General features: G+C 43.4%; 1 protein-coding gene across 1 annotated transcript in view; it reads right to left on the minus strand.

Annotated features, from left to right (window-relative positions):
- The window catches only part of PINX1 (PIN2 (TERF1) interacting telomerase inhibitor 1), a 76819-nt gene that overhangs the window by 41250 nt on the left and 7897 nt on the right, over positions 1-27672 (minus strand). Inside the window, exons 5-6 of the mRNA XM_075201206.1 lie at positions 24676-24768; positions 7432-7511 (exon numbers count right to left, since the gene is read on the minus strand). Coding sequence (XP_075057307.1) covers positions 7432-7511; positions 24676-24768 — 173 coding nt within the window. The remainder of the gene's footprint in view (positions 1-7431; positions 7512-24675; positions 24769-27672) is intronic.

Below are 27672 nucleotides of genomic sequence, written 5' to 3' on the forward strand. Positions count from 1 at the left end.
TACCAGAGGGTGAACACCACACTAAACAGCAGCAGTGATGTATCAGTACCACGTCAGTGACGGCCACGGGAAAACAGCGCCAATAAACGTATCCAGCTCGCAGGCCTGCCCACTGTTTCATCAGGAGATTGTAATCTAGGTATTATTGCTCATCATGACCTGAATTGCCAAAGAGTATTTCATTTAACTGAACTCTTAAATTGAGATATTGGTTCTGGCAGCTGCGGGGCAAACCCTTGGAGACGACTTTGATAGGAAATCTAAACAGGGTGTGTTGGGACAAACGTGACCAAATGCCGTCAGTTTCGTAATACAGACCACAAGCAGCCCTCAGAGATCACATTAGGCAACAATTAGAGGGTAAGCCGTTAAATAAACCAGAAATCCTTCCCTGTGGTCCATAACCCAGTCCTCAAGAGCTACCAGCAGGTCATGTTTTCAGGATTTGTTGGTAGAAACCGGTGGGATTATTTCTGACCCAGGAAAATAGATTAAACACCACCTGTGTGTGATTAAAGTAATCCTGAAAACATGACATGTTGAGGACTGCGTTTGAGCACCAGGCCTTTACGTATACAAGGAGAGACGAGATAAACGTTTCAGCGTCGTGACATAAGAGTGTCTCACCGCTGACTAATCAGGGAATTCCGAGGCCGCCGCCTGACTCTTGGACACGGAGACCTTCCCGTCTCCTACGCGGTGTCCTGGCGTTGTCTGGATGACACACACGCAGGAAGGGGAATGAGAGGGTTAAACAGGGAGTGTGCAGCGGGGTCAGCGGCTGATGAGACCCCTGTTACTATTTCTGTGGTTGGTAAAAGTTATGGCTCAGTGGGATCAGACTGCAGGCCAGGCCCCCCTGTGACCAACCAGGCTTTCCCTTTTGATAAGGCTGCAGCAGGAAGCACAGCTGGGGGGTGAGAGGAAGGAAATAGCAGGCTTGAGGGAAAGAGGGAAAAAAAAAAAAGAAATAAGAAAAATAGGTTACACGGAGAACCCACCAGGAAGCGGATCGTCACCTTATGAATTTCTCTTCCGACCCCCGCCACTCAGAGAGCTCACCTGTCAGCCTCCTATCATGTAACAACCATGCAGTACATTCCTGATGATGTCACCACTGTAGATTATAAAGATATTAGCAGTCACCTCTGAGAACCCCTACATATCATTATATTGCCCCTTAAAAGTAAGGGGGCAACAAAAGCCAAAATGTAAATGTTCAGACACGGAGATAAAACACGCTGTTCATTGTAACCCTGACATTCCACTGCAGCTCACCCTCCATTAGCTCTTCCCACATCTTAAGGACAGTGTCCTGCTGATATACTAAAGTCTCTGTGTATTTCTACAGAGCAAGTCTGTTCAGCTATCAATCATTGCCTGCCTGCTCAGTTATTGAAGCTCCTCCCACTGTACAGGAGTGAAAGACAACATGGTGGAGATTGTAGAAAACACTATGGCTTTACTTGCTATAAGCAAGCTGGCTTATTTAGCATGATACTGGCATATTACAGCGGCAATATCGGACAGACTATAAGCCATCCAGGTCAGTGGTCAAAGTGGAAATTTAGAAGTGGTGATATGGAAAATGTAAGTGAATGGGTTTTGATAGGATAACAATGAAAGCAGTAGGAGAAGCGACGGTATGGCATACCACCGTATACCCCCCACTTCTACCACTGCTCCCAACTCCATGCCCACTGCCATTCTTCAGACACTGTATTTTGCTAAAATACAAATAACGAACTCAACGTACAGCCAGGATTTTGAGTAATACTTGCATTTTGGCTAAAGAGCCATCAACACATATGGGCAACGCTGCCCAAGAACATTATTTCTTTGCAGATTAGAAGTCATTTAAGTGAGCCTGTTGCCTGCACCCAGTGGAGGCTGGACCAATATACATGAAACTATGAATTGACTAGGAACCAGCGATATCGCTGAGACCTGGAGAATGACCAATATACAGAAGCCTACTTACTTACTGGTTTTATTATCATACGCTCTCCGACCACGTCTGTTCAGCTCCCGGCTCTCCGGAAACCTACAGAGCCCAATATAAAGTAGAATCGATGCCATTCAAACAGGGCATCTAGATTAAATGTTTAAATGTTACATAGGAGGATATGAGGAATTACAAATTACCATAAAGGACTCCCCCTGGTGGCTAAAACAGGAACAACATTAAAATGTATTTTTTTTTTTAAACATATTCCATTTTAACATCTATTAACTTAAAGTTTAATATTTATTTACCCGTTTTCTTTTGTTACTGTCCTCTCTAAACATGAATTTGGGGATGGCTGGTTTACTAGTCCATGGAGGCCGACTACTAAAACCAAAGTCACCTCAGGTTGGATAATAGAAAGGCCGACTTTAAAAACGGAGGACGCCCAGAGTGTCTTTTTATTTTAAAACAATGTCGCTTAATAAAGGAATTGAACGTACTCCTAATTAAAACAAAAGATCATTAATCCAACTTGCTTATTTAATCTTTCGACACTGTTTTGGTAATTTGGAGGCTGAGGGGTATATTTACTAAACGGCGGGTTTGAAAAAAGTGGAGATGTTGCCTATAGCAACCAATCATATTCTAGCTATCATTTATTTACTGCATTCTACAAAATGAAAGCTAGAATCTGATTGGTTGCTATCGGCAACATCTCCACTTCTTCAAACCCGCAGTTTAGTAAATCTAGCCTTGAGACTCTTAGGCTGGTGTCATAACTTTTCCAGCCACAGTTCACAGCACTTGAATTGCCCCCGCCGCTGAAACATTTACATGAACGGGAAACCGCTCACCCTGTCACATGGGATTGCTTAAGCTCGGAAGACGTTGCACGCTGTCACTTCAGAGAGTAATCATTAGAAGCGCCCGTCTGACAACAGCCCGAAAGAGAACCCTGCATTAAACTCAGAACACAGCCAAGGATCTACCAATGAATAATATTTACACGTATTATCAGAGGATGATGAAAGAGATGACTAAACTATTGACTTTTATTTTGTCCAACAAACTGGTCTCTAAATTGTTAATGCAGTTTTCAGTGCTGGAGAAATTGACGAGTTCGGTAGTTACTGACCCCAAAAGTCTTATCCTGGTTCTTAACTTTTTTTTTTTTTGAGGCATTTTGTTACACAACTTCCGAAGAGCTTTAAAAAAAAAAGTGACAAGCCATCCTGTAGATTTGTCTCACTGGCTCTTAACTTCAGCATAATTATACACCCCAGACGTCGTTAAACACCGCAGCGAGTAATATTTCATACACAATGTATCTCTACATATTCCTCTACCTCCTAACTTGTCGGTGAACCTGCCCGTAGCGCTACCAATAAATGTCTCGGCGCGCAGGATAATAGGAACATTATATATTTCAACACGTTCTGTGTCTACAAATACCTGCTGTGATTTAGAGGCCGGCAAGCCCCGGCACGTCCACCCCCACTCCCCATCCAGACAGATTCAATGTCCAGGAACGACATATCCTGGAGAAGGCTCATACATGTCTGTTCAGGACACCGCAGCCGCGTTTAAATCAGCAGGATTACATTTACGAGGCCGTAACTGTTGCTGCATACTACATCTACATTTATAAGTTTATTTTACACCTCCCCAGTGCCTGCTATAAAAGAAACAACACAAATTGTTGAAAGGAAAAAAAAAAAAAGTTTATTTTAAACTAATTGTTGGTACTTACACTACTGGGAGTACTGATGTTGCCTCAACGTGACATACTTCTCTATATCTCCATGGAATAAGGAATACCAATAACAGGCTTATCTAAAGGGCTATATGGTATATGTATCGGCACATATAGAGGATTAGCTAGAGACAATGATCTATTGTACAGCTCCACATTATAAGTTGGTGATATAAGCGTCATTTTGCCCTGTAACAGAGAGAGGGGCTCTACAAGCTACGTGGAGGGCCATGTATCTCACACTGTCCTATGCACGTCTCAGTTTCTTTCATTATATTCAGGGATTGTATTTTCTAAAACATGTACGTTATCTTGTTGCAAGCAGCAAACGAGGTAAGCAATCTGCGGCCAGCTGTTGTGTAACAACAAGTATCAGCATGCCGCGGAGAGCCCAAGGTTCTGTCCAGCTGTTAACACTACAGACTAATGAATAGATAATGGAAGAAACAAAATAGGTTCATTCCTTTAATTTTTAATTTTTACATTGGGTGGGGGGGGGAAGACGCTGACCCCCCAACCTCCGTTTAAGTAGATTGGGATTTAGTGCAGACTGATAAAATAGACACAAGGTAACTCGGAGAGCGTTGCCAGCACATAGCGATGTTTACCCAAATCGTTAACGGGCCGCGCGTTTTGCACTTATGGTCAGTCACGCGTTTGGGAAATGCTTGGTGTGTACAGACATGTCCTTCACTATAGAGATCAATGCTGTTCACTGTCACAGCAGAGGTGAAAAAACAAAATTTTTTTAAAAAAAACCAGGTACCGAGAAGGGGACATGCAGCAAGTTTAACAATTGTCCACTTAGAAATGTCATGTTATTTTATATATTCCTCCAAATCCACGGCACATTGCACAGGCCTGCTACTTATGGGAATAAAGAAATAATGTATTTAATATACAAAGGTAACCTGACAATAGCAAGGAGGATTTATTCAAATAAAAGCAATACCAGACATAGCAATTTGAGAATTTTAGCCAGGAATGTGCTAATTTGTATCTTGATAGAAGTGCAGGCCGCTGTTTTTTGACTGAACCAACATTCGGCATACCAACCCACTAGCAGCTGTGACATCGCCGAGACTCACAGTTCCGGTACCACAGTAGTCCCTAGTGAAAAGACTGCTGTGTTGTCAGGACCACTGGTTCAGCCCACACAACGGCTGCCTCTGCCGCGACCAGGCGAGGCGTGCACCAAGCAGTTACCCCAGTGCGGCAGTTGCCAGCAGCGCTCGGCCGTTCTGCGACAACAAGGAGTTAAACGCCCGGTACAGACAGGGCCCATCACACTTAGGATCCGGCTCTCTCTCTAGACGCTGTAAACAATTGAAATCGATCTCAAGTATTGAACACAAATTGCATATTTCTTCTATATGTGTAGAAGTGTCCAATTTAGGGTCCTGTCCCGACGCACTGCCTATTGTTTGTAAATGAGAGGTGGGAAGGAGGCTACAGAGGCCAAAAAGCCACCATGAATCAAAAAATTAACCACGGCTCTAAGAAATACATTAACAGGAAACAAGTAGAGAGCAAATTCATCACTAACTCACCAATTACACTGCACTCTCCTCTGTAGTTGCTCAGATAATAAGTATTTCACAGGATCGGGATAATTATGTACCTATAACACATACATGGGGGTCTGTTCTCTCCACAATCGCACAGAGACAGCTACACAATCTACAATACATGTTAATCTTTAGCATCAGTTTTCATAAACGTCACTTAAGTGTTGTAGGGGGAAGGCCGAGGAGAAAGTAACCAAGCTAGGAGAGATGTGGTCATCAAGGTGGGTCACATCACTGCAGTAAACACTGGAGATTCCCTTTTATTAATGTTTATTTAATTAAAGCACAATAAGCGGTTTTACAGTATTGCCTGCCCCCGGCTATTTCTGTTAATTCACTCTCCCTACACCAGTGATGGGCAACCTGACACATTGTGGGGGGCATCCTCTAATCTTCAAGAGGGCTGCACATCACCCTCACTCTCAGTAATAAGTGAAAACTCTACATTTAAGCAAAGAAATGGACACCTATCTGTAATAACAGATCAGCAGCATTTTAAACAGGGATTGCATGTTAAAAAAAAAAAAAAATATCAGACAAAGCAGGAAGAAGCCGGAGGCCTCAGGAGAAGGCTCAGAGGGCCGTCTGTTGTCCACCACTCTCCTAGACAAACTTCGACATTGGTTTGGTGGACATCCCATTCCCAGGTACACCCCCATCCTCTCTAAGCCACACCAGCTTTCCAATAGTCTTCGCCTCTTTCGTGGTTTAAAAATTGGGTCACTCCCACCAAAAGTGGGACTACAGAGAGGTAGGGTCTGAGACCGTTTTTATGGGTGTGGCTTCAACCAACTTTGACCGAAGGCTGAGAGATCAGACTCTTGTTGTGGAATGAGGCGAATAATCAGAGAAGCATGGGCTGGGAGCGTTAGTAACCCTCCGTTATTTTACTGCGTTGTACAGACCACTTGTGCCGGCATACAAGACGATGCGTGCACCGCAAGTCAGTATGCCTCTGTGGTATACTTATAAAGAGGTCGGCGTGTGTGTACAGTGTGAAAATAAAGTTTATTGTACAACTACTTGTACCCGCGGGGAATGACAAGTGTCACACTAAGGACACGGCACTCACCTGAGGGAGCTATGTGCAGAAAGCAAAACAGGCTCAGATTCCTCCATCCTGGCAGTATTGCCGGATATCACACCAGAGATATCCAGTGTCTAATAACTGGTGATTCATGTCTGCCAGATACGAGAATCAACGGCTGAGCTCGGAGCCAGCAACACATCCAGCCCAAATATTCGCTATCCTCCTCGTACAAGACAAGCACAGTGACGGATACATGTGTGTGTCAGGATTAGAAAACTACCGATTTAATAATGCCAGATCTACTTTGTGGTACATTCCTTTTCTATAAAAACAAGAACCTGGTAAGATATTTAAATGAAAATATGTAGACTACAGAAGAGCCATTTACAAACATGTGTAAAGATTGCATCTGCGCTGACAGTATCTGAAACGGAGCGTGGCCCCCAGCCTCCATATATCACTACGTAGGGACACACCAAGGACCAGAAACAGCCCACCAACAGTACAAAGGACTATTGCTCTCCTTCAGGGCTCTAAGAAGAAAAGTGAAAAGCTACATTTTCATACTTCAAGGGTATTTAACAAGCTTAATATAAATTGATTATTCACAACAATAAACTGAACTGCAATTTTGATCGTAACTACAAAAAATTGTCCATTGTTTTAGGCGTTTAAATCTTTGCCCCCAGCGACAGCTATGTTCTTGGGCGCTGTTCCATTTTGAGACCCTAAATCCCGTCCCCAGCTCAATAAAAGCTCTTCAGTCACCGGGTTGGCAAACAAAAATAGGGATGTTACCTCAGCAATCTCCACAATGATGCCAGCCCCCTGATCATGTGACCCCATGCTCCCACACCCAGCGATGGCACAAACCGGAGATAATACCAATATTACAATGCATTTTAGGACAGAAGTCTGTGGAAAGTTATTGTTTCTATTTTTTTTTTTTTTAGTGGTCTGAACCAGTATTCAGAACATCTATTTAATAGGAACTAGAGACATCACTGGGCACGGAGCGACCCCACCAGTTCCTAATGTACTGATGGGCTTTATTGTCGGTGCAGCAAGCAAAAATGGCTGTTTGCAGGCGACGGGACCACTTTAAAACAAAATAGAAAACTTAATGAATTACCTCAGTTGCCTTCTTCACTTTTTCTCGTTTTCCAAAAATGCAGGCCAGATCGGTGTCACTGCGGCAGGACAGGTCCTTCCCTGGGAGAGAGAATGGGAGAAATTAGCCACATTGTGCATTTTACCTGCCGTCCATTACCTGGTCTGATCATTCGCTCATTACACAGTTTTTTGGAGAAAGAAATGGACATCCTGTGCTGCCGAAACGTCATCTCCACCGACAGCCAAGATCACAGACAACTGCAATATATTCAATATGGCCAGAGGTCCTGTGGCTACTGATCCTATAGACCAACGTCATGACACCAGAGGGAGTCCAAATTCTCTATGAATTAGGTACGCATACAAATAAAAATCACTAATCGCTTTCTGCGGTCACACTGTGATGATGTAATCACCGTAACAGCGTTTTATTACGGAAAGATTCACGAACCAGGGACCATCCTTTATAAACAGGTACGGGCCATAGCAGGTTCTGGTTATAACAAGTATACCAGGTTATACCCTCGCCCTTTCAGTTTTTGGTCAGGGGGTATAATGACAAGCTTTTACATCCGGGTAAGCTGTGGAGGCAGGTGCACTCAGTAACTTCTACAAACCCCCTTCAGTAACAGGGCCACCCCTGAATCACCGGATGATCACACATTAATCTGATCTAACATGGCTTAGTTCATAGTGGCGCACATAAAAAGATGCAGAGGACCTTGATGCAGGTGCAATATCACCCTTCCCTATGCAAAACTCAGAAGCTGCCAACGATGGAGATATGCAGAGGAGGGAGACCTGGATAGGGGAGGAAAACACCACATACGAAGATATTCCATTCTGTTCTAATGCTCCGAAAAGGGTAAAAGTAAATGTCTATATGGGTTGGTGCAGAAGCCTTACACAAGAAGAGGACAAAAAAAAAAGAAAGAAAAGATTTAATTAAATAATCTCCACGTTCGGTCTGGGCAGAGTTCCCCATCTGGTGAAAAACCCAAGAAGGCGGCAAGAATTGGTGCGTGAAGGCACACCATGGTATATATGGAGGTACGTGTTTCTAGCTGTCAAAATCTGACCCCTACAGAAATCTGATGTTTATTCAAAGACCGTAAGGGCCACTGAAGGCCGTCTGAAAATAAGAGCCTATCCGGAAACCAGGAATATGGATGTAGGGTGAGAGTAAGAACGATAGACACAGGGCTATAGCGACAAGGAAAAGTACAATGTTAATCTCCATCCCCTTCAACACACAAATTATCTAATGCATGGTTACAATAATTGGAAATTAAATTTATAGTTCAGAGTCACACAACCTCTCGGCTTAGTCACTATCCCTAAGCTTTCTGTCTTATTGACACCAATTATTACGGCTTAGCCGGTGCTGATTGCTAGCACTTTCTCCCAGTGCCATAGGATGATGGGAGTTTTCTCTGGAATATAATAACACCGAACTGCTTAATTTCAAGTCATTTCAAACCTGTTAAGCAATGAGGAAAGCAATTACAGTGAACATGGTTGAGCAATGAGGTCACCGCTCTTAAAAAGGGTGAGACTGACAAATCCTTGTGTCATCTCCACAGGACTTCGAGCAAAATCGGTTCTATTAACCGAGCAATAGATTGCAAGCTCTGCAACAAGCGCAGGTCCATAACGGAAATCTTTATCAAACATGAATCCAAGAAACTAAAAGTTGTGTAACAATCATAATGTTACGCCCCAGACAGGGTCACAAGCAGACAAACACTTTATAATAGAGTAGATTATGAATTTAAGAGAATTATGAACCTCAGCTCTGTACAATAACAATGTAGGAATATAACATTAGAAAAGAGGTATGAGCCTCTAGAACGTACAATCTATAATTGAACTAGAGAAGTGAAACAGAAAACATTAGGGGGGCGTTTTCAAGAACGGACCAGTCATGTACAATGAAATGAGGTCAACTTGACCAAGTGCTCTGTCGCTGTGGACTGACCCAACAGACCAGTGACGGTACACGGCAATGAGAAGCTGCAGTCTGAGGTCCTTCAAGAGCACATGAATAGGACAGAGAAGTGAACAGGGGGTATTCGGGAAGGGGGGGGGGGGGGTTGGGGGAGATGGGCAATGAGGTGACCACTGGAACGTATGATAAGGTAGTTAGGGAATGTTTCTGGAGGTTAGGAACCCATTTGAGGGAGAACACTCCAGAGGAAAAAAATAGGTATGTGGAAAGCATTAATAAGGGAGGATGACAGTCTTAAGTCCTTGGCAAATCCAATTCCTAAAGTAGCATTATACCATAAGGACTAATGCACTGCGATCATATAGATCTGTACCACTTTTCTAACCTTCATCTACAGGAACATTTTAAATTTTTTTTGCATAGTACAAAAATTAATTTTGCTGTTGCACCCTTGTTAATATTCTTCCATTATTAGGAGCACACAAATCATCACTTTATTTTTCTAACTACAGAATTCTAGGACAACAATAAATGCGTTGAAGCCTCTAAAATAAAGTTATAAGATGCCTCCATAAAAAGTGTGGATCTGCACCCATAATACACACCACTAAAAATAAATACTTGTGTAAAGCCGGCGTGAGCAAGATGCTTGTGCTGTGCCGGTACTTGTAGGAAAGTGATCAGCAGGTGTTATAATGGGTGGGTCTGGGCCATGACAAACCCTAGGATTAGGCTGCAGGTGAGATGAGCTGTAATGACATAATTAAATAAATACTCGGTGTTCCTCTGCGTCACACTCACAGAGACACACACACCTCCACTATGACCCCAGCAACCTCTCCGGACACCGGCTGACATGGGAAATTGTGATTCTACAGTCGGACATGAGACAATTGCGATATTACAACGTATTAATATACTGACTGCCACTGTGCGGTACTGAACTTTCTCCTATGTCATCACCCCACCCTATATCATATTCTCACAACATGTCCTGAAAAAAGCTATTCTCGTGCTTTACAGCAAGTCAGTAGGTGTGACCGAACAGGCTCAAATTACAGCTCTCCAGAGATATCTCTTTAATGTACTTTGTCTGAATGAACCCCGATTTTGTTTTGCAGAACAGTATTATTTTATGGATACAGAGAGGGACACAGCGTACTTGAGGGGACGTTTCTATATTTTTAGAAGGGAACAGTTTTTTTTTTCTTTTTTGCAAAGGGACTTGATTTTTCCCAAGACCTCTGAGTAGGTAGAAATGGGGCTCATCCTCTAAAGTCACCGGGATGCACTTTTATGGAAAAGTTCATTTGAAAGTGAACATTAAAAGCGATACAAGTAATATAGACAGTCCTGGGGTAAACATATTAAGTTTCGATTTCTGCAAGTCGGCGACTTTACAAGGGAAATTTAAAGCGGCGATGGCTTGTAAAGGTAAGTTTGCCTTTACAAGCCATCGCCGCTTTAAATTTCCGCTGCAAAGCCACCGATTTCCGCCGACTTGCAGGAATCGAAACTGAAAACATTTACCCCCTGGTCGCCCCCCTGCGCTCATTAATAATTTAAGATGTAAGTTAGGCTAAAACAAGCAGTATTTTAGGATAAAAAAAAAAAAAAAAGAAGTTCCAATGAACGAAAGGAATGGTCACAGGGTAGCGGTTCCTAAACTGTGCGCCGCGGAAATCTCACAGGGGTGCTGCAGCCAAGGCCGGTGGATAATGTATTCTGTTTTGTACATTATAAGCGGCTCCCGGGGAGATCTGTGACCATGGTCATGTGAGGTCACGCATGTCCTTATCATTTAAACAGTCCGGGATACATTATCCTTTACATATTGTATAGACATAGAACCGTACCATTATAGACACTAGGAAATAAATTACAGTCTTGCTGGGGGAAAACAAATATTTTAGTTACATGAAACATTAAATAAGATGAATTGGTGTGAATGTAAACTCTCAAATCTATAGGCCTATGTAACACTGTCCTCTCTCCTGGTTTTCCTCTTACCGCACCAACCGCTCCTCCTCAGTCTCTATTAATGATTCTACATCACCCCCTCTTCCCCTACCTGTTGGCGTTCCTCAAGGCTCCGTTCCTGGCCCCTTGCTATTCTCCCTCTACACCTTCTCCCTTGGTGTCCTTATCCTCTCCTTTGGCCTCCAGTACCACCTCTATGCTGATGATACCCAAATTTATCTTTCATCCCCTGACCTCTCCCCTTCTATTCTGTCTCGTGTCTCCTCCTGTCTCTCGGCCATCTCATCTTGGATGTCCCAATGCTTCCTTAAACTCAATATTTCCAAGACCGAGCTTATAGTCTTCCCCCCCTTCCAGGACTCTCCCACCTCCCCCCCTCTCTATTTCTGTTAATAACACTACCCTTGTTTCTGTCCCCCAAGTTCGATGCCTTGGGGTCATCCTTGATTCCTCCCTCTTATTCAAGCCTCACATTCTGTCCCTCTCTAAATCCTGCTACTTCCACCTTCGGAATATATCTAAGATACGTCCCTTTCTCACCACGGAAGCCACGAAAACCCTTGTTCACTCGCTTGTAAACTCTCTCGCCTTGACTACTGTAACCTCCTTCTCTCTGGCCTACCTGATTCTCGCCTTGACCCTCTTAAGTCTATCCTCAATACTGCTGCCCGCCTCATTTTTCTCTCCCGCCGCTCTGTCTCTGCAGTCTCCTTCCAAGTCACCACATTGGCTCCCCATACCCTATAGAATTAAATTTAAACTCCACACCCTCACCTTTAAAGGTCTTAATCAATCTTCCCTTCCCTACATCTCCAATCTCATCTCTACCTACACTCCTAACCGCCCCATCCGCTCTGCCTCTGACCGCCGCCTCACTACTTCCCTGATCACCTCCTCTCACTCTCGTCTTCAGGACTTTGCCCGGGCTGCTCTCCTGCTGTGGAACGATCTTCCACGTTCCATCAGGTTAGCATCTACTCTCAAAGGCTTCAAGCGTGCCCTTAAGACTCATTTCTTTATTCAAGTTTATCAGCCCTCCTCCTAACTCCCTTGTCCCGGCTCTCTCCCCCAGTTAGTACCACCCTATTTGTGTCTCCCCCTTCCCTTTAGGATGTAAGCTCTCAGGAGCAGGACCCTCTTTCCTTGTGTGCTCCTTCTACTACTCCATCACCCTCTGTACCTCTTGGCCTGCTTTGCTAGCCCTGTTTTCCCTGATTTCTTAAGCTTCGGCCTTCTTCTCGCTGATTTCTACCATCACTTTCACGATCTGTCAGATATAATCTGATTTGCTTTACCCTGTCACCTATGTTTGTATATATTTTTGTATCATGTTGTGTCTTGGTTCTCCGTTTTCTTTATATGTAATGTATGACGCTGCGGACCCTTTGTGGCGCGTTATAAGTCAAAGATAATAATAATAATAATAATAATAATAATAATAATAATAATAATGATGTACTTTCCATTATTTAGTGTGCTGTGCTAGAAACTTTGACAGAGTCCGACAATGTTATTTGACAGAGCCCCACCCACTTGTCACATGACTCATCATGAAAGAGTTCTTATGCTGTATTGGTAAAGCTGGTTACAATAGAGCCTGTTACATGAAGAGCAGAGTGCACTATGGGAAGGAGTGTTCTTCGTCCTTTCTAAAGTAATTCCTAGCGGATTTTTCTGAATAAGGATAGAACAACACAATGCATAAACGTCAATGAAGACATACAAAATAACGGTATAATACACATGTGATATGAACACATGTGTAAACGCCTGTAATATACACTATATGGACAAAAGTATTTGTCCACATCTGTTAATTATTGAATTGAGGTGTTTCAATCAGACCCGTTGCCAGAGGTGTATAACATCAGACACCTAGTCATGCAGTCTCCAATTGCAAACATTTGTGATACAAAATGGGTCGTTCTGAAGAGCTCAGTGACCTCAAGCATGGTACTGCGATAGGACGCGTGGTACTGCGATAGGACGCGTGGTACTGCGATAGGACGCGTGGTACTGCGATAGGACGCGTGGTACTGCGATAGGATGCCACCTTTACAATAAGACGGTTCGTGAAATTTCATCCCTGCTGGATATTCTACGGTCAACTGTAAATGATATTATTAGAAAGTGGAATGCAATGCAATGGACCTGGTGTAGGATCATGTAATACAAGTATGAACTTTACTGGACCATTATAATTACACTTAGGGATAGGATTAAAGTTCATATTTACATTACATGATCCTACGCCGGGTCTGTTGCATTGCCGCTTTAAATATGCAAGTCGTTGTTAAAACGGATGTCGGGCTCTCCACACATCAGAACTGTGCTCTGTCTGTGTATACGTAAGTCTGTGTTTTTGACATGGCGGTGTGTTATGATTCAGATTGTTTATGTCGGTGTTTACAGCACCGTTAATACGTACTACACCCCTCCAGTGCAATCTTCGTTGTCATCAACATTTATTTATATAGCGCCAGCAAATTCCGTAGCGCTTTACAATTGGGAACAAACATTAATAAAACAATACTGGGTAATACATACAGACAGAAAGGTAAGAGAACCCTGCTTGCAAGCTTACAACCTAATGCTTCAGCATACCAAGTCATTTTGCTTACAACTTTGTGGCAACAGTTTGGGGAGGCCCCTTTGTATTCCAACATGACTGTGCCTCAGTGCACAAAGCAAGGACTACAAAGACATGGTTTAATGAGTTCTGTGTCGAAGAACTAGACTGGCCCACACAGAGCCCTGACTTCAACCCCATGGAACACCTTTGGGATGAACTGGAATGGAGATTGCGAGCCAGACCTTCTCGTCCAACATCAGTGCCTGACCTCTTTAATGCTCTACAGAATGAATGGGCACAAATTCCAACAGAAACATCTTGTGGAAAGCCTTCCAAGAAGAGTGGAAGCTGTTATCACTGCAAAAGGGGGACCAAATCTATATTAAAAGTATATGTATTTGAATACAATGTCATTATAGTCCCTGTTGGGGTAATGGTCAAGCGTCCGAATACTTTTGTCCATAGAGTGTATGTACAATATTATGAAATCTCTCTATACAGTGAGTTATATCATCATTTCAGTGTTCATTAGGAAATTGTATGTACTGTAAGGAACAAGTCACTCCTTACTATCAATTATTTTGTATAATGGACGTCATATAAATAAATGATTTTGATACATTGGATTTCTGTGACCTGTATAAACGGTCACTGAACTCTATGACTTCTAACACCCATATAATTTCCAGTAGGGAGTGCATTACTTCCCATATAAAGTCGGCTAGATGTGATGTCACAACTCACCGATTATAAGCTTACTCTGCACAGAAGTATACAGGTGTATTATTGTCAGGTACGTATTATGTGACTGTGCATGCATTGTATGGACCGACCTCTTGTGCACAATGACACAGACTCCAGCACCTTTCTGGCACCAGGCTCAGATCAGTTCTGGGATGAACGGACACAGTATACGCAACCCAGGGACACTCTCCAGGTTCCAGCATACCTAGGTGATCGGGGGACCGTGTCACTGGGAGGAGACGGAGGAAGTGAGTCAGGTCACCTGGCGTTAAGCCCAGCAAGAATGCACCTCTCACTAGTTTCATTTTTACTTCCTGAATCATGTAATTACCGAATCACAAATCCTACACCCCCTCCGTTAAACGTGCAATTATTCAATTCCCAGCATCAGCACAATAAAGCTGAATATTACACACACACTTGTGTGCATCTGAATGTTCTGGTTTTGTGCCTGAAAGTTACAATTGTGTATATATACTGTTAAAAAGTAAAATAGTATTACCTACTCCCCCTTGTATCCAACTCCAAAGTCTTACACACGCCTGATACCACTCAAAAGATACAGAAGTCAATCAAAACACAACACAACGAAACGGACTTCAATATAATAATAGCGCGATCTCCACTGAAATATATACCAGGCACAGCAAAACCATTTTCTTGCTTGAGTAGGGTGACGAGACAGGTGTCTACCCAATTTTGAGATGGGCAGCGCAGAACAACCTGCAGCCAATCAGATTGAAATAGCCAAAGCTGCAGAAGATGAGCTGATCATGTGGGAGGCAGCAGGAAGTCACAGACTGAGAGTTATATAGTGGAAGGAGCAGGGTCCCCAGCAGCACAGAGTATAACAGGAGACGAGTGATGTGTTAGTGAGGACAGGGCTGCATGTGACATGATGTGAGGAGGGGAATGGAGGCAGCAGGAAGCCACAGACAGAGTTATATAGTGGAAGGAGCAGGGTCCCCAGCAGCACAGAGATGTAATGTACAGCTCCAAGAAGATTGCCGTGTCAAGTGCATCCCTATACGAGACATAGATCATACATCCAACTTGTTTTTCTTCTGCAAGTCTTTTTAGCTCTGTTTTTAACTATCTAGGCTATTCCCCATAAGATGTTTTGGAGACCCTAAACAGATAAATCAAGCAAAATATTTCCCACAACCTGCAAAGTGAATTTAAATGGTTTCAAGTTTAGTGTGGCTTAAAATTTTACGAAAACAACCTTAGAACATGTGTAACCCCTGTGCAGCATATAGAAACATAATCACACAGCAAAAATGACAATAATCTGTACATAGACTAAGACACTTTCAGATAACAAGTGTTCTGCAGAGCGGAGGTCATCACGGTGCAGTATTTATCATGGGGTGAAGACCTTGGATGAAACCCAGGACCAGGGAATGGAGGCGTCTTGTGGAGCAGACACTGTCTGTGCACTTCAGTATAGGGCTGTATTTACCAAACCACAGTTCAGGGGTCTACATGGTTTAATGTTCATTATATTTACTTTATTTTCAGTTGCCCTTCAGCAGTTGTCTATTTTTTATAAGCATGTGGGGGGCATAATCACTAATTCGGGTGCACATACATACGGCAGCACCGCTTCTAAACACGGCTCTGGTGCAGAACGCTGCCCACCCATAAGCAGTGCCATGAAAGAGATACCAGGTCCACGTTTGAAGATTTAGACACCTCAGACATTGTCACACAACGTGGGTAAGGATCTTTGATTTATATATTTCCTTGTGTACCGTAACCACCCAAATATACAGACTTCTAACACGTGCCAAACAGCAACGTTCTAAAAGGAACTTAAACATTCCAAGCTGCTTAGCTGTGTCACCCGCGTAACATACACACAGGGAGGTGCAGGAGAAGGGGAAACCATTAGAAACAGGGAAATGAGGTCTTAAAGCATAGCAGCATCGTGACAGACACCTCGCGTGAACCATTGTCAGACATTCCTCATCTCTGCACTCTACACGTTACAGAGACTGCAAACATACATGACCGTCTCTGGGAGAGGCTCGTGCTGGGCCCTATTAGATGGTGGAAACAGTAAAGAGGTTTAATAGTTAATTCTGCTAGAACATTTAATTTTTTTTTCAGTAACTTAAGTGACAGGTTTGCGTTTAAGGAATAAAAGCTTTGCACTGCACAACATCTGTTCACTTAAACGGCCTTTATCTCACTGCCCTACAGGAACGTAATTGTAACGGACACTATAATGCCCAGATTGGATACTTTCTGTAGGACTATCAAAAGCCAGATTAGTACAGTTTTGAAAACGCTGGACCGAGGCAACTGTAGACCAATCGGATTAGTTTTACTAATTAGTTCCTTGGCAGGATCGAAACCAAACATTTTAGAAAGGAAAGAGGAACGTAAATGCTAAAAGTAATCTTACAATAAATTACTGCGATAGCTTTATCCCTACAAAACGTCTGTCATTGTGCATCTCTTTTACATGTAGGAATTGCTTCAAAAAAAGATCAGACCGACGACAAACTCCCATTTGCAGCCGTAAGAAAGTGCAATTTTGTTTTCATTTTGAAAACAAGGTTGACATGAAAGGAATGCATTCCTCCACCCTACACTGGCTTCCTCATCAAAGGTTTGGTGTCGGGAAGGAACTGCAGACGCGGAACACAAACAACTATCTTTCCCAAGTCTCACGTACGAATGAGAGACGGCAATACTGACCATCTCCATCTCAAGTACTTCTTATAAAGACGGGCATAATAACCCAAACAAATGAGACGGAAATAATAATAACACACAAATATTAGAGTAAAGAAAAATAAATTAAGTCTAAAATAAAATGTGAAATACTATAAATAAAAAAAAAGGATGTTTCTCAATTAATATGGTATATAGTGGATAAGCCTTAAAGCCAAAAAGGTTTCTAATCAAGTGCAAGACATGTGTAGTAACGTACCCCACAGAAGCTTCTCTTTATAAACACTGCAGGGTGTCACCACTAAAAAATTATGTTGCCAAATTAGAATCATGATGGTGAGTACTACAACTGTCTGGATCCAAGGAGAAGAGACACAGGGACAAATAGGGCTTACAGAAGAACTGGGAAACAGTACCAGAGGCTTAGTGCCAGAGTAAGAGCCAGGGCCCTTAGGGGTGAAAGACAAATGGCTGCAGATTTACCTACACATTCAATGTTAATAACAAGTGCTGCTGGGGGATCCTGCTCCTTCCACAATATAACTCTCAGTCTGTGGCTTCCTGCTGCCTCCATTCCCCTCCTCACATCATGTCACTGCCCCTGTCACACGCAGCCCTGTCCTCACTAACACATCATTAATCTCCTGATATACTCTGTGCTGCTGGGGACCCTGCTCCTTCCACTATATAACTCTCAGTCTGTGGCTTCCTGCTGCCTCCATTTTTATTGCAGTCACCTGTACATTAGCTTTGCCACCAAATTAATGTAGTCTTCTCTAGTCTATCTATACCCATTCTCACTACATAATGGGGACAAACAGAGATTTTATCATATCTGTAAAACACTTGCAGACAAGTACCTCCGGTGCCATCAACCATTCCTCAGAATAACTTGTATAAAACACATTTAAGAGAAACACTGAAGCAAACAGTGGGTGCAAGGCTTTGGCTGTGAATATCCCCTTTAATCCAAGAGACCCAACGTGCCAATCAAAATACACTTCCCACAGCGCTGCACCCACCCCCCTTCTCAGCAAGACAGATTTGTACGACTCTCTGTTTAAACTATATAATTATTTCCTGATCCCAAATTCAATCCCAGCACCCGAAGGCAGAACTATCACACAAAAGACGAATATGAGGATCTGAACAATTCAAACCCCAGAGACCTTGTGTAAACACAGAACAGAATATATTGTGCCCTCGGCCTCGTGGAGAAATTATTAGCCGTACCTAGGTATTAAATGCATATCTGTGTATATTTGCACTGCCTCCGCCCAGGGCGGCCTGGGGGCATTGGAGAGGGTTCCCATGTACGTTAACGTCCCTCATTTCACAAGCTTGAACTCCTGACCCTTGTTGGGCGAGAGGCTCGTTAAGACACCACGCAAGCCCAACCGGGAGGAGGAAAGACTGGTTTTCTCCCTTCCTCAGCCTTGGCTGCTGTTAGGCAAGCAGAGAGTGGCAGGGGCGGAGGAGCCAAGGCTGGGAACATTGATTACTGAGGCATGCTGCATAACAGATGTACCAACACCACACCCCCGTCACTTCTCACCTGACAACAGCCCGCACACCGTCCGCTTTCCTGTCTCAGTGCACCTGATGACTGAAGATAAAATACTATACCACAGGCCTTCAAGCACTTTCCTACTTTGTGGTGGTTACGAGGAGAACAATCAAACCAAAAAAGGGCTCTTTCAGCAAGTTAAAATCCAAGGTTTGCAAAGCGGATGTAGTTTGTGTCAAAGGTCACGAGATCAGTGGATGTCTCTGACTTTTGCTGTAATCTAAAATTAGAGGAGTGATGACAGTCTTGGGTTAAAGGGCCTCTGTTGTCTACACAGCTTTGTGGGTAGGGTCGATATTTGGAAGGATACGGCCGATCGATGATTGACAGCACCACTTGCCGTTAGGTCATTTTTTTCTCGCACCCCTTGAAGCATAAAATACCTACCACTGCTTCCAGCAGAGCCCCCCTGCTAGGGTAACATTACAGAGCAACAGGAGGACCGTCAGCGACCGGTAAGCGCACGGTTTGAGTGCAGGAACATAAATCGTTCATTTTATGTCTATCTGACAATAAAATAAGTGCACCACCCATCAATACATGTCCAACAGTTAAATATATTGATCTGTCAACCCCAGCCCCCACCCAAGACTCTAGTTTAGCGAGGGGGGTGGAGTCTGCCACAGACGGTCCCATTTTATTTGCTGGGATTAAGAAACATTTAAATAAAAGACACAAACTGCAGTATTTACACGTTTCCCCGGAAGCGCTCTGCAATGCCAAACTACTTAAAATTATATAGCGAATAACCCTGTTTATGTAACACTTTACTGCTATTTACTATTATAACAGGCCTGCACGCCCCACATAAACCGCAGAGGAAGCTTAAACACGTTAAGAAATTATTGTATAATTACCAGAGTTATAAACAGAAATGAACCGTTGTAATTACTTTTACTGTGCTGTTCCCTAATCTACAAGGAGCTCTCCTATACTGCTGAACCTCTGCTGAAGCCGCCTGCCGGTAGCGGCACCAGGTTCAGACGCATTTACAGAGATGAGCTCAGGTTTTACTTTTAAATGTTCTTGGAGAATGTGATACTGGTACATTATTTCCATTCATGATGAAATAAGCACATTTTCATTCTTCAAACGCATTCAATGGCAGGAGTATCAGTACACTGGTCCTGTATATATCACATAGGATGGAGGTAGTATCAGTACGCTGGTCCTGTATATATCACATAGGATGTAGGGAGTATCAGTACGCTGGTCCTGTATATATCACATAGGATGGAGGTAGTATCAGTACGCTGGTCCTGTATATATCACATAGGATGGAGGGAGTATCAGTACACTGGTCCTGTATATATCACATAGGATGTAGGGAGTATCAGTACGCTGGTCCTGTATATATCACATAGGATGGAGGTAGTATCAGTACGCTGGTCCTGTATATATCACATAGGATGAAGGGAGTATCAGTACGCTGGTCCTGTATATATCACATAGGATGGCGGGAGTATCAGTACTCTGGTCCTGTATATATCACATAGGATGTAGGGAGTATCAGTACGCTGGTCCTGTATATATCAAACAGGATAGAGGGAGTATCAGTACGCTGGTCCTGTATATATCACATAGGATGGAGGGAGTATCAGTACGCTGGTCCTGTATATATCACATAGGATGGTGGGAGTATCAGTACGCTGGTCCTGTCTATATCACATAGGATGGAGGGAGTATCAGTACATGGGTCCTGTATATATCACACAGGATGGAGGGAGTATCAGTACGCTGGTCCTGTATATATAGGATGGAGGGAGTATCAGTACGCTGGTCCTGTCTATATCACATAGGATGGAGGGAGTATCAGTACGCTGGTCCTGTATATATCACATAGGATGGAGGGAGTATCAGTACATGGGTCCTGTATATATCACATAGGATGGAGGGAGTATCAGTACATGGGTCCTGTATATATCACACAGGATGGAGGGAGTATCAGTACGCTGGTCCTGTCTATATCACATAGGATGGAGGGAGTATCAGTACATGGGTCCTGTATATATCACATAGGATGGAGGGAGTATCAGTACGCTGGTCCTGTCTATATCACATAGGATGGAGGTAGTATCAGTACGCTGGTCCTGTATATATCACATAGGATGGAGGAAGTATCAGTACGCTGGTCCTGTATATATCACATAGGATGGAGGGAGTATCAGTACGCTGGTCCTGTATATATCACATAGGATGGAGGGAGTATCAGTACGCTGGTCCTGTATATATCACATAGGATGGAGGGAGTATCAGTACGCTGGTCCTGTATATATCACATAGGATGGAGGGAGTATCAGTACGCTGGTCCTGTATATATAGGATGGAGGGAGTATCAGTACGCTGGTCCTGTCTATATCACATAGGATGGAGGGAGTATCAGTACGCTGGTCCTGTATATATCACATAGGATGGAGGGAGTATCAGTACATGGGTCCTGTATATATCACATAGGATGGAGGGAGTATCAGTACATGGGTCCTGTATATATCACATAGGATGGAGGGAGTATCAGTACGCTGGTCCTGTCTATATCACATAGGATGGAGGTAGTATCAGTACGCTGGTCCTGTATATATCACATAGGATGGAGGAAGTATCAGTACGCTGGTCCTGTATATATCACATAGGATGGAGGGAGTATCAGTACGCTGGTCCTGTATATATCACATAGGATGGAGGGAGTATCAGTACATGGGTCCTGTATATATCACATAGGATGGAGGGAGTATCAGTACGCTGGTCCTGTATATATCACACAGGATGGAGGGAGTATCAGTACATGGGTCCTGTATATATCACACAGGATGGAGGGAGTATCAGTACGCTGGTCCTGTATATATCACATAGGATGGAGGGAGTATCAGTACGCTGGTCCTGTATATATCACACAGGATGGAGGGAGTATCAGTACACTGGTCCTGTATATATCACATAGGATGGAGGAAGTATCAGTACGCTGGTCCTGTATATATCACATAGGATGGAGGGAGTATCAGTACATGGGTCCTGTATAGATCACATAGGATGGAGGGAATATCAGTACGCTGGTCCTGTCTATATCACATAGGATGGAGGGAATATCAGTACGCTGGTCCTGTCTATATCACATAGGATGGAGGGAGTATCCATACGCTGGTCCTGTATATATCACATAGGATAGAGGGAGGATCAGTACACTGGTCCTGTCTATATCACATAGGATGGAGGGAGTATCAGTACGCTGGTCCTGTCTATATCACATAGGATGGAGGGAGTATCAGTACGCTGGTCCTGTCTATATCACATAGGATGGAGGGAGTATCAGTACGCTGGTCCTGTCTATATCACATAGGATGGAGGGAGTATCAGTACGCTGGTCCTGTATATATCACATAGGATGGAGGAAGTATCAGTACATGGGTCCTGTATATATCACATAGGATGGAGGGAGTATCGGTACATGGGTCCTGTATATATCACATAGGATGGAGGGAGTATCAGTACGCTGGTCCTGTATATATCACATAGGATGGAGGGAGTATCAGTACGCTGGTCCTGTATATATCACACAGGATGGAGGGAGTATCAGTACGCTGGTCCTGTATATATCACATAGGATGGAGGGAGTATCAGTACGCTGGTCCTGTATATATCACATAGGATGGAGGGAGTATCAGTACATGGGTCCTGTATATATCACATAGGATGGAGGGAGTATCAGTACGCTGGTCCTGTCTATATCACATAGGATGGAGGTAGTATCAGTACGCTGGTCCTGTATATATCACATAGGATGGAGGAAGTATCAGTACGCTGGTCCTGTATATATCACATAGGATGGAGGGAGTATCAGTACGCTGGTCCTGTATATATCACATAGGATGGAGGGAGTATCAGTACGCTGGTCCTGTATATATCACATAGGATGGAGGGAGTATCAGTACATGGGTCCTGTATATATCACACAGGATGGAGGGAGTATCAGTACGCTGGTCCTGTCTATATCACATAGGATGGAGGGAGTATCAGTACATGGGTCCTGTATATATCACATAGGATGGATGGTGCAGTAATAAACTGGCCTTGTATATACACTGGGCGTATAATAATGCTGGACCTGCATATTCTTGTATATACAGCACTGAGTGAAAGATGTATAACTATATTAAGCCTATATATTGTATACAACAATGGATAAAGGGTGGATTAGTACGCTGGTCCTGTATATTCCTGTGTATACAGCAGTGGGTGGAGGGTGGATTATTACGCTGTTCCTGTATATACAGCACTGGCTGGATTATTACGCTGTTCCTGTATATACAGCACTGGCTGGATTATTAGGCTGGTCCTGTATATACAGCAGTGGGTGGATTATTACATTGGTCCTGTATATTCCTGTGTATACAGCACTGGTTGGATTATTACATTGGTCCTGCATATTTCTGTGTATACAGCACTAGGTGGATTATTACGCTGGTCCTGTGTATAAAGCACTGGCTGAATTATTACGCTGGTCCTGTGTATATAGCACTGGCTGAATTATTATGCTGGTCCTGTGTATACAGCACTGGCTGGATTATTACGCTGGTCCTGTGTATACAGCACTGGCTGAATTATTACGCTGGTCTGGAATATTTGGATATACATGGTAGCAGATGATCCCCCTTCTTCCCCCTGACACAGCGCACGACACCCACCATAGTTATCCTACAACTACTAAATGTGTCAGTCACTCATCAGCAGATAAAGCTGCCTCTTCACCGTGAGCTATAATTACCGGGGGATAATTGCATCATTGCTGGTGTGTTTAAGAGCACTTGTCAGTAGTACCTGAGGCCAAACACACAGGAGCTGCACAATTATCCACCCCTCATAATTACACCCCCGCCATGTCTTGCTGCACACATCTTAATGGACTGATATTAGGATAGAGAGGGGGAGGGGGGGACACGACGCTGCTCAGCCACAGCACGCTAGAACTTTGAATCCTCAACACGCCAGAGGGCACCAGGCCTAGCGACAGTCAGGGGTTAAACATTGAGAGATGACAGCGATCTAGTGTTGTCCCACAGCAACAGCAGTATAATCACAGTCAACAGAGGGAAAGGGCCCGGGACGGCTATTGGCCCTGCAGCTGGTGGGTCACACAGGGGGGAGAGTTCTAAAAACAGTTTTAGGATGTGTTGCCTATAGCAACCAATCAGGGGTTTGCGCTCATTTTTAAAGGTGTTCTAGAAAAATGACAGCTGGAATCCGATTGTTTGTTAGGGGCAACTCCTCCTTTTCTGCAGTTATCTGCAGCACAGATTCCACTAATGTCTACAAGTTTGGGATTGAGGGGCCCATTGTATTATTATGGTTTATTTATATAGTTCCACAATACAGCTGCACTGCGGACATTTAATCACTCACATTGGTCCCTGCCCCATTGGGGGTTACAATCGAACACTCCATTCCACACACAGACTAGGGTCCACTTTGTCATAAGACAATTAACCAACCAGTACGAGTGTGGGAGGAAACCCACAATGAGAACACACATACTCCACACAGATAAGGCCATGGTCGGGAATCGAACCCATCGCTGTGAGCCAGCAATGCTAACCACTGTGCCTAACCACTGCATTATTATTCCATAGGACACCTGTAGAAACGCACATGGTAGGTTTACTGCGACTATAAATTGTGATAAAAATAATATCGGACCAGTCACCCAATATCACAACGGATCATCAGATGAAGACTTCACACTGTACTCGGGACACATAACGATACGAGCAACACTCACCTTTAGCAAACTTCATATAATGCACTCGCTTCTTGGAGGCTTTGGACTTCTCTTCCAGGCTAAAGGATTTTTTGCTGTCATTACCAGGAGATTCTAAAAAAAATAAAAAAAAAAGATAAAAAAATAAAAAACACACATAAAACTCATCAGTATCCACTACTGAAGCCTATATTAATAGTATTATTATGTAAATACAACCTAAGCTGAGAACTGGCACCGTTGTAGTAGAATTAATCTCGGTGTTCTCCCAAATCCCCCACCAAACAGACCGTAATTGCAGCCAAGACAATTATCTGCATTCTTACTATTTGCATTATAATCCACAACCAAACCAGCAAAGAGGGGATGGACTCACAGTCATATTGGATGATTACTTACATGATGTGCAACAGAACAGAGTCTTTATCAAGCTGGATGTATGAACTTTACTTCACATAGAGGAGTCTAATCTGTAATAATCTTTCTGCATCATTGTGAAAGGAACCTCACTAATTTGTACTGCTGGGGGACCCTGCTTCTTCCACTATATAACTCTCAGTCTGTGGCTTCCTGCTGCCTCCATTCCCCTTCTCACATCATGTCACTGCCCCTGTCCTCAATAACACAATCACATGAGTGGGACATTTTTCTGAAGTTCTCTGTGCTGCTGTGACTCGATGATCTGAGTGGCTACAAGTCACTCCCAATGAAAGGAGGGTAGGAAATCTTCCGCTACAGTGCAGTATTTATCACAATGAAACAGGGGGGGACTCGACAGTAGAGGGATTTTCTTGCCCAAAAAGGTCATCCCAGGTTGGATGTTCTACCAACCTCTGCCACTAGGTACATCCTGCTGCTGCTGCTGTCCCCATGTTGAAATCACAATAATCCTAGTGAAATGCCCCTTTAAAACCATCACCCTCCATAAATGTAACGTAACACGGGGTACAGTTTGAGGTTTCCTCCCCTGTACATATCACTGTATCTGTAGAATTCTGTACAACGTCAGAACCCAGTCCCACCAGCTGCCCCCTCATACAACTCATTCACAGCACCAGACGGGGAAGAGTTAATCTACCGTTTGTAGACACAAACCCGCCGGCAACAATCGGCCTTTGGTAAACCTCTCTGTCAGCTGCGGGGAGTAAACATGCCAGTGGGCACACACCGACATTTACAGACACACACAAATATGTACAGAGGACGAGGTGCAGAACGGGATATATGGTAACAACGTAGGGACAGGATGAAATAATGCAGAACTCAGGAGGTGACGTGCGGCCACTGACAGCTGCACAAGGTACAATATAAGCACACAGATCCTCATTAAGCGTTTAATGCGTCATAAGCGTTAAAAATTCACGTGAAAAGCGCAACACAAGTATTGCGGACTGTGACTGAGTGACACATAGCGCTAGATACAAAACCCAGGGGTATTTCTACACCAGCTGTACAAAGCCGGATGCACAAAGACAGTGTAAAGCTGCAGATTAAAAGTGTTAGTTATAAATGCAAAGCTGGCATTACGCTACTCAAAAATAATGCAATAAAGAGTCATATACAGAAGGGACTGTTGAGTGTTGTTAAAATATGCAAAAGTCACATTTTACATATAAAATATAACACACACCTACACATCCGCCATTAATACTTTATAAATCTTATAAGAATCTTCTTTCCTGCAGTACTCGAAACGCATACGTTAAATTAGAACTCCAAAATAAGTGTCCGCAGCGGACATAACATAGACGTGACGCTGGTGCCTCAGTGATGTCACTAGTCAGTTTATAGGCAGAAGATTGTTTCAGCGCACGTAACCGCCCCATCCACATTTCCACTTCTAAAGAACCTCTAAAGCCAAAACACAAGGCGCCTTATAGAAGAAGAAGAGCTACTGACAACATTCACAAATGCATGTGGGGGTGGGGGACGTATTTTCCTGTGCACAGCAGACTTCCTGTCAGTAATCTCACTGAAGGACACTGCTGCCGCCTTAACTGGACAATAACAGAGAGTAGTTTGCTTAGTAAATGTAAATACAAGGCCAAACATCTCCAGCTGTGTCATGGTATATAAACTTTAACATATTTGTAAACGATATTATTAGCCTCTTTTATGTAAGGGGAGATTGGTTCGAGGCATGGTGACCCTTCAATGAAAGCAGCCAGGACGTACAGTTAAAGGTAAATTGATTTGTTTGAGTGATGCTAAATAAATTGAGAGTGTAGCGTTGCTGCCACCATGTGGTTAATACCAGTACTGCAGCGGGGATGTAACTATTATTATCATTTATTTGTTAGGCGCCACAAGGTTTCCGCAGCGCCGGAAACTAGATATAATAATATAGTATTAACATTTATTTATATATCGCCAGAAAATTCTGTAATGAGTAATACAGACAGAGAGGTAAGAAGGCCTTGCTCACAAGCTTCCTATATATAGGACAATGGGAGTTTGATACATGAGGTATAAGTGTTACATACTGCATATTGGTCCAGCAAAATTGAAAGGGGGTTATATGATTGAATGGTGAATATGGGTGGAAATCGGATAGAATTAATAGGGACCTGAGGAACATCTTATTGTGCGAAGGAGGGAACTCCACAGAGCGGGTGCTGCTCAGAAAAAAGTTCTGTAACCAAGAATGGGAGGATATAATGAGGGTGGAAGAGAGACGCAGATCTTGTGCAGAACGGAGGTGTCGAGTTGGGAGATATTTTGAGACAAGAGAGATGTATGTCGGTGCAGTCTTGTTGACGGCCTTGTACGTTAGTAGGAGTATTTTACATTGGTTGCCTGTTTTTTACAGAATCCAATGTAGAGACTGACAGAGTGGCTCAGCAGAGGAAGAAAGATTTGCAAGGAAAATCAATCTAGCCGCTGCGTGCAAAATAGATTGTAGGAGTGAGAGTCTCATTTTGTGAAGACCAGTAAGGAGGGAATTGCAATAGTCAATGCGGGAGATGATGAGTGGGGATGTGGGGAACAAAGGATAGTTTTGAGTCGAGGATCAAGGAG

This window comes from Mixophyes fleayi, chromosome 3 (genome assembly GCF_038048845.1).
Source record: "Mixophyes fleayi isolate aMixFle1 chromosome 3, aMixFle1.hap1, whole genome shotgun sequence".
NCBI classification, from domain to species: Eukaryota; Metazoa; Chordata; class Amphibia; order Anura; family Limnodynastidae; genus Mixophyes; species Mixophyes fleayi.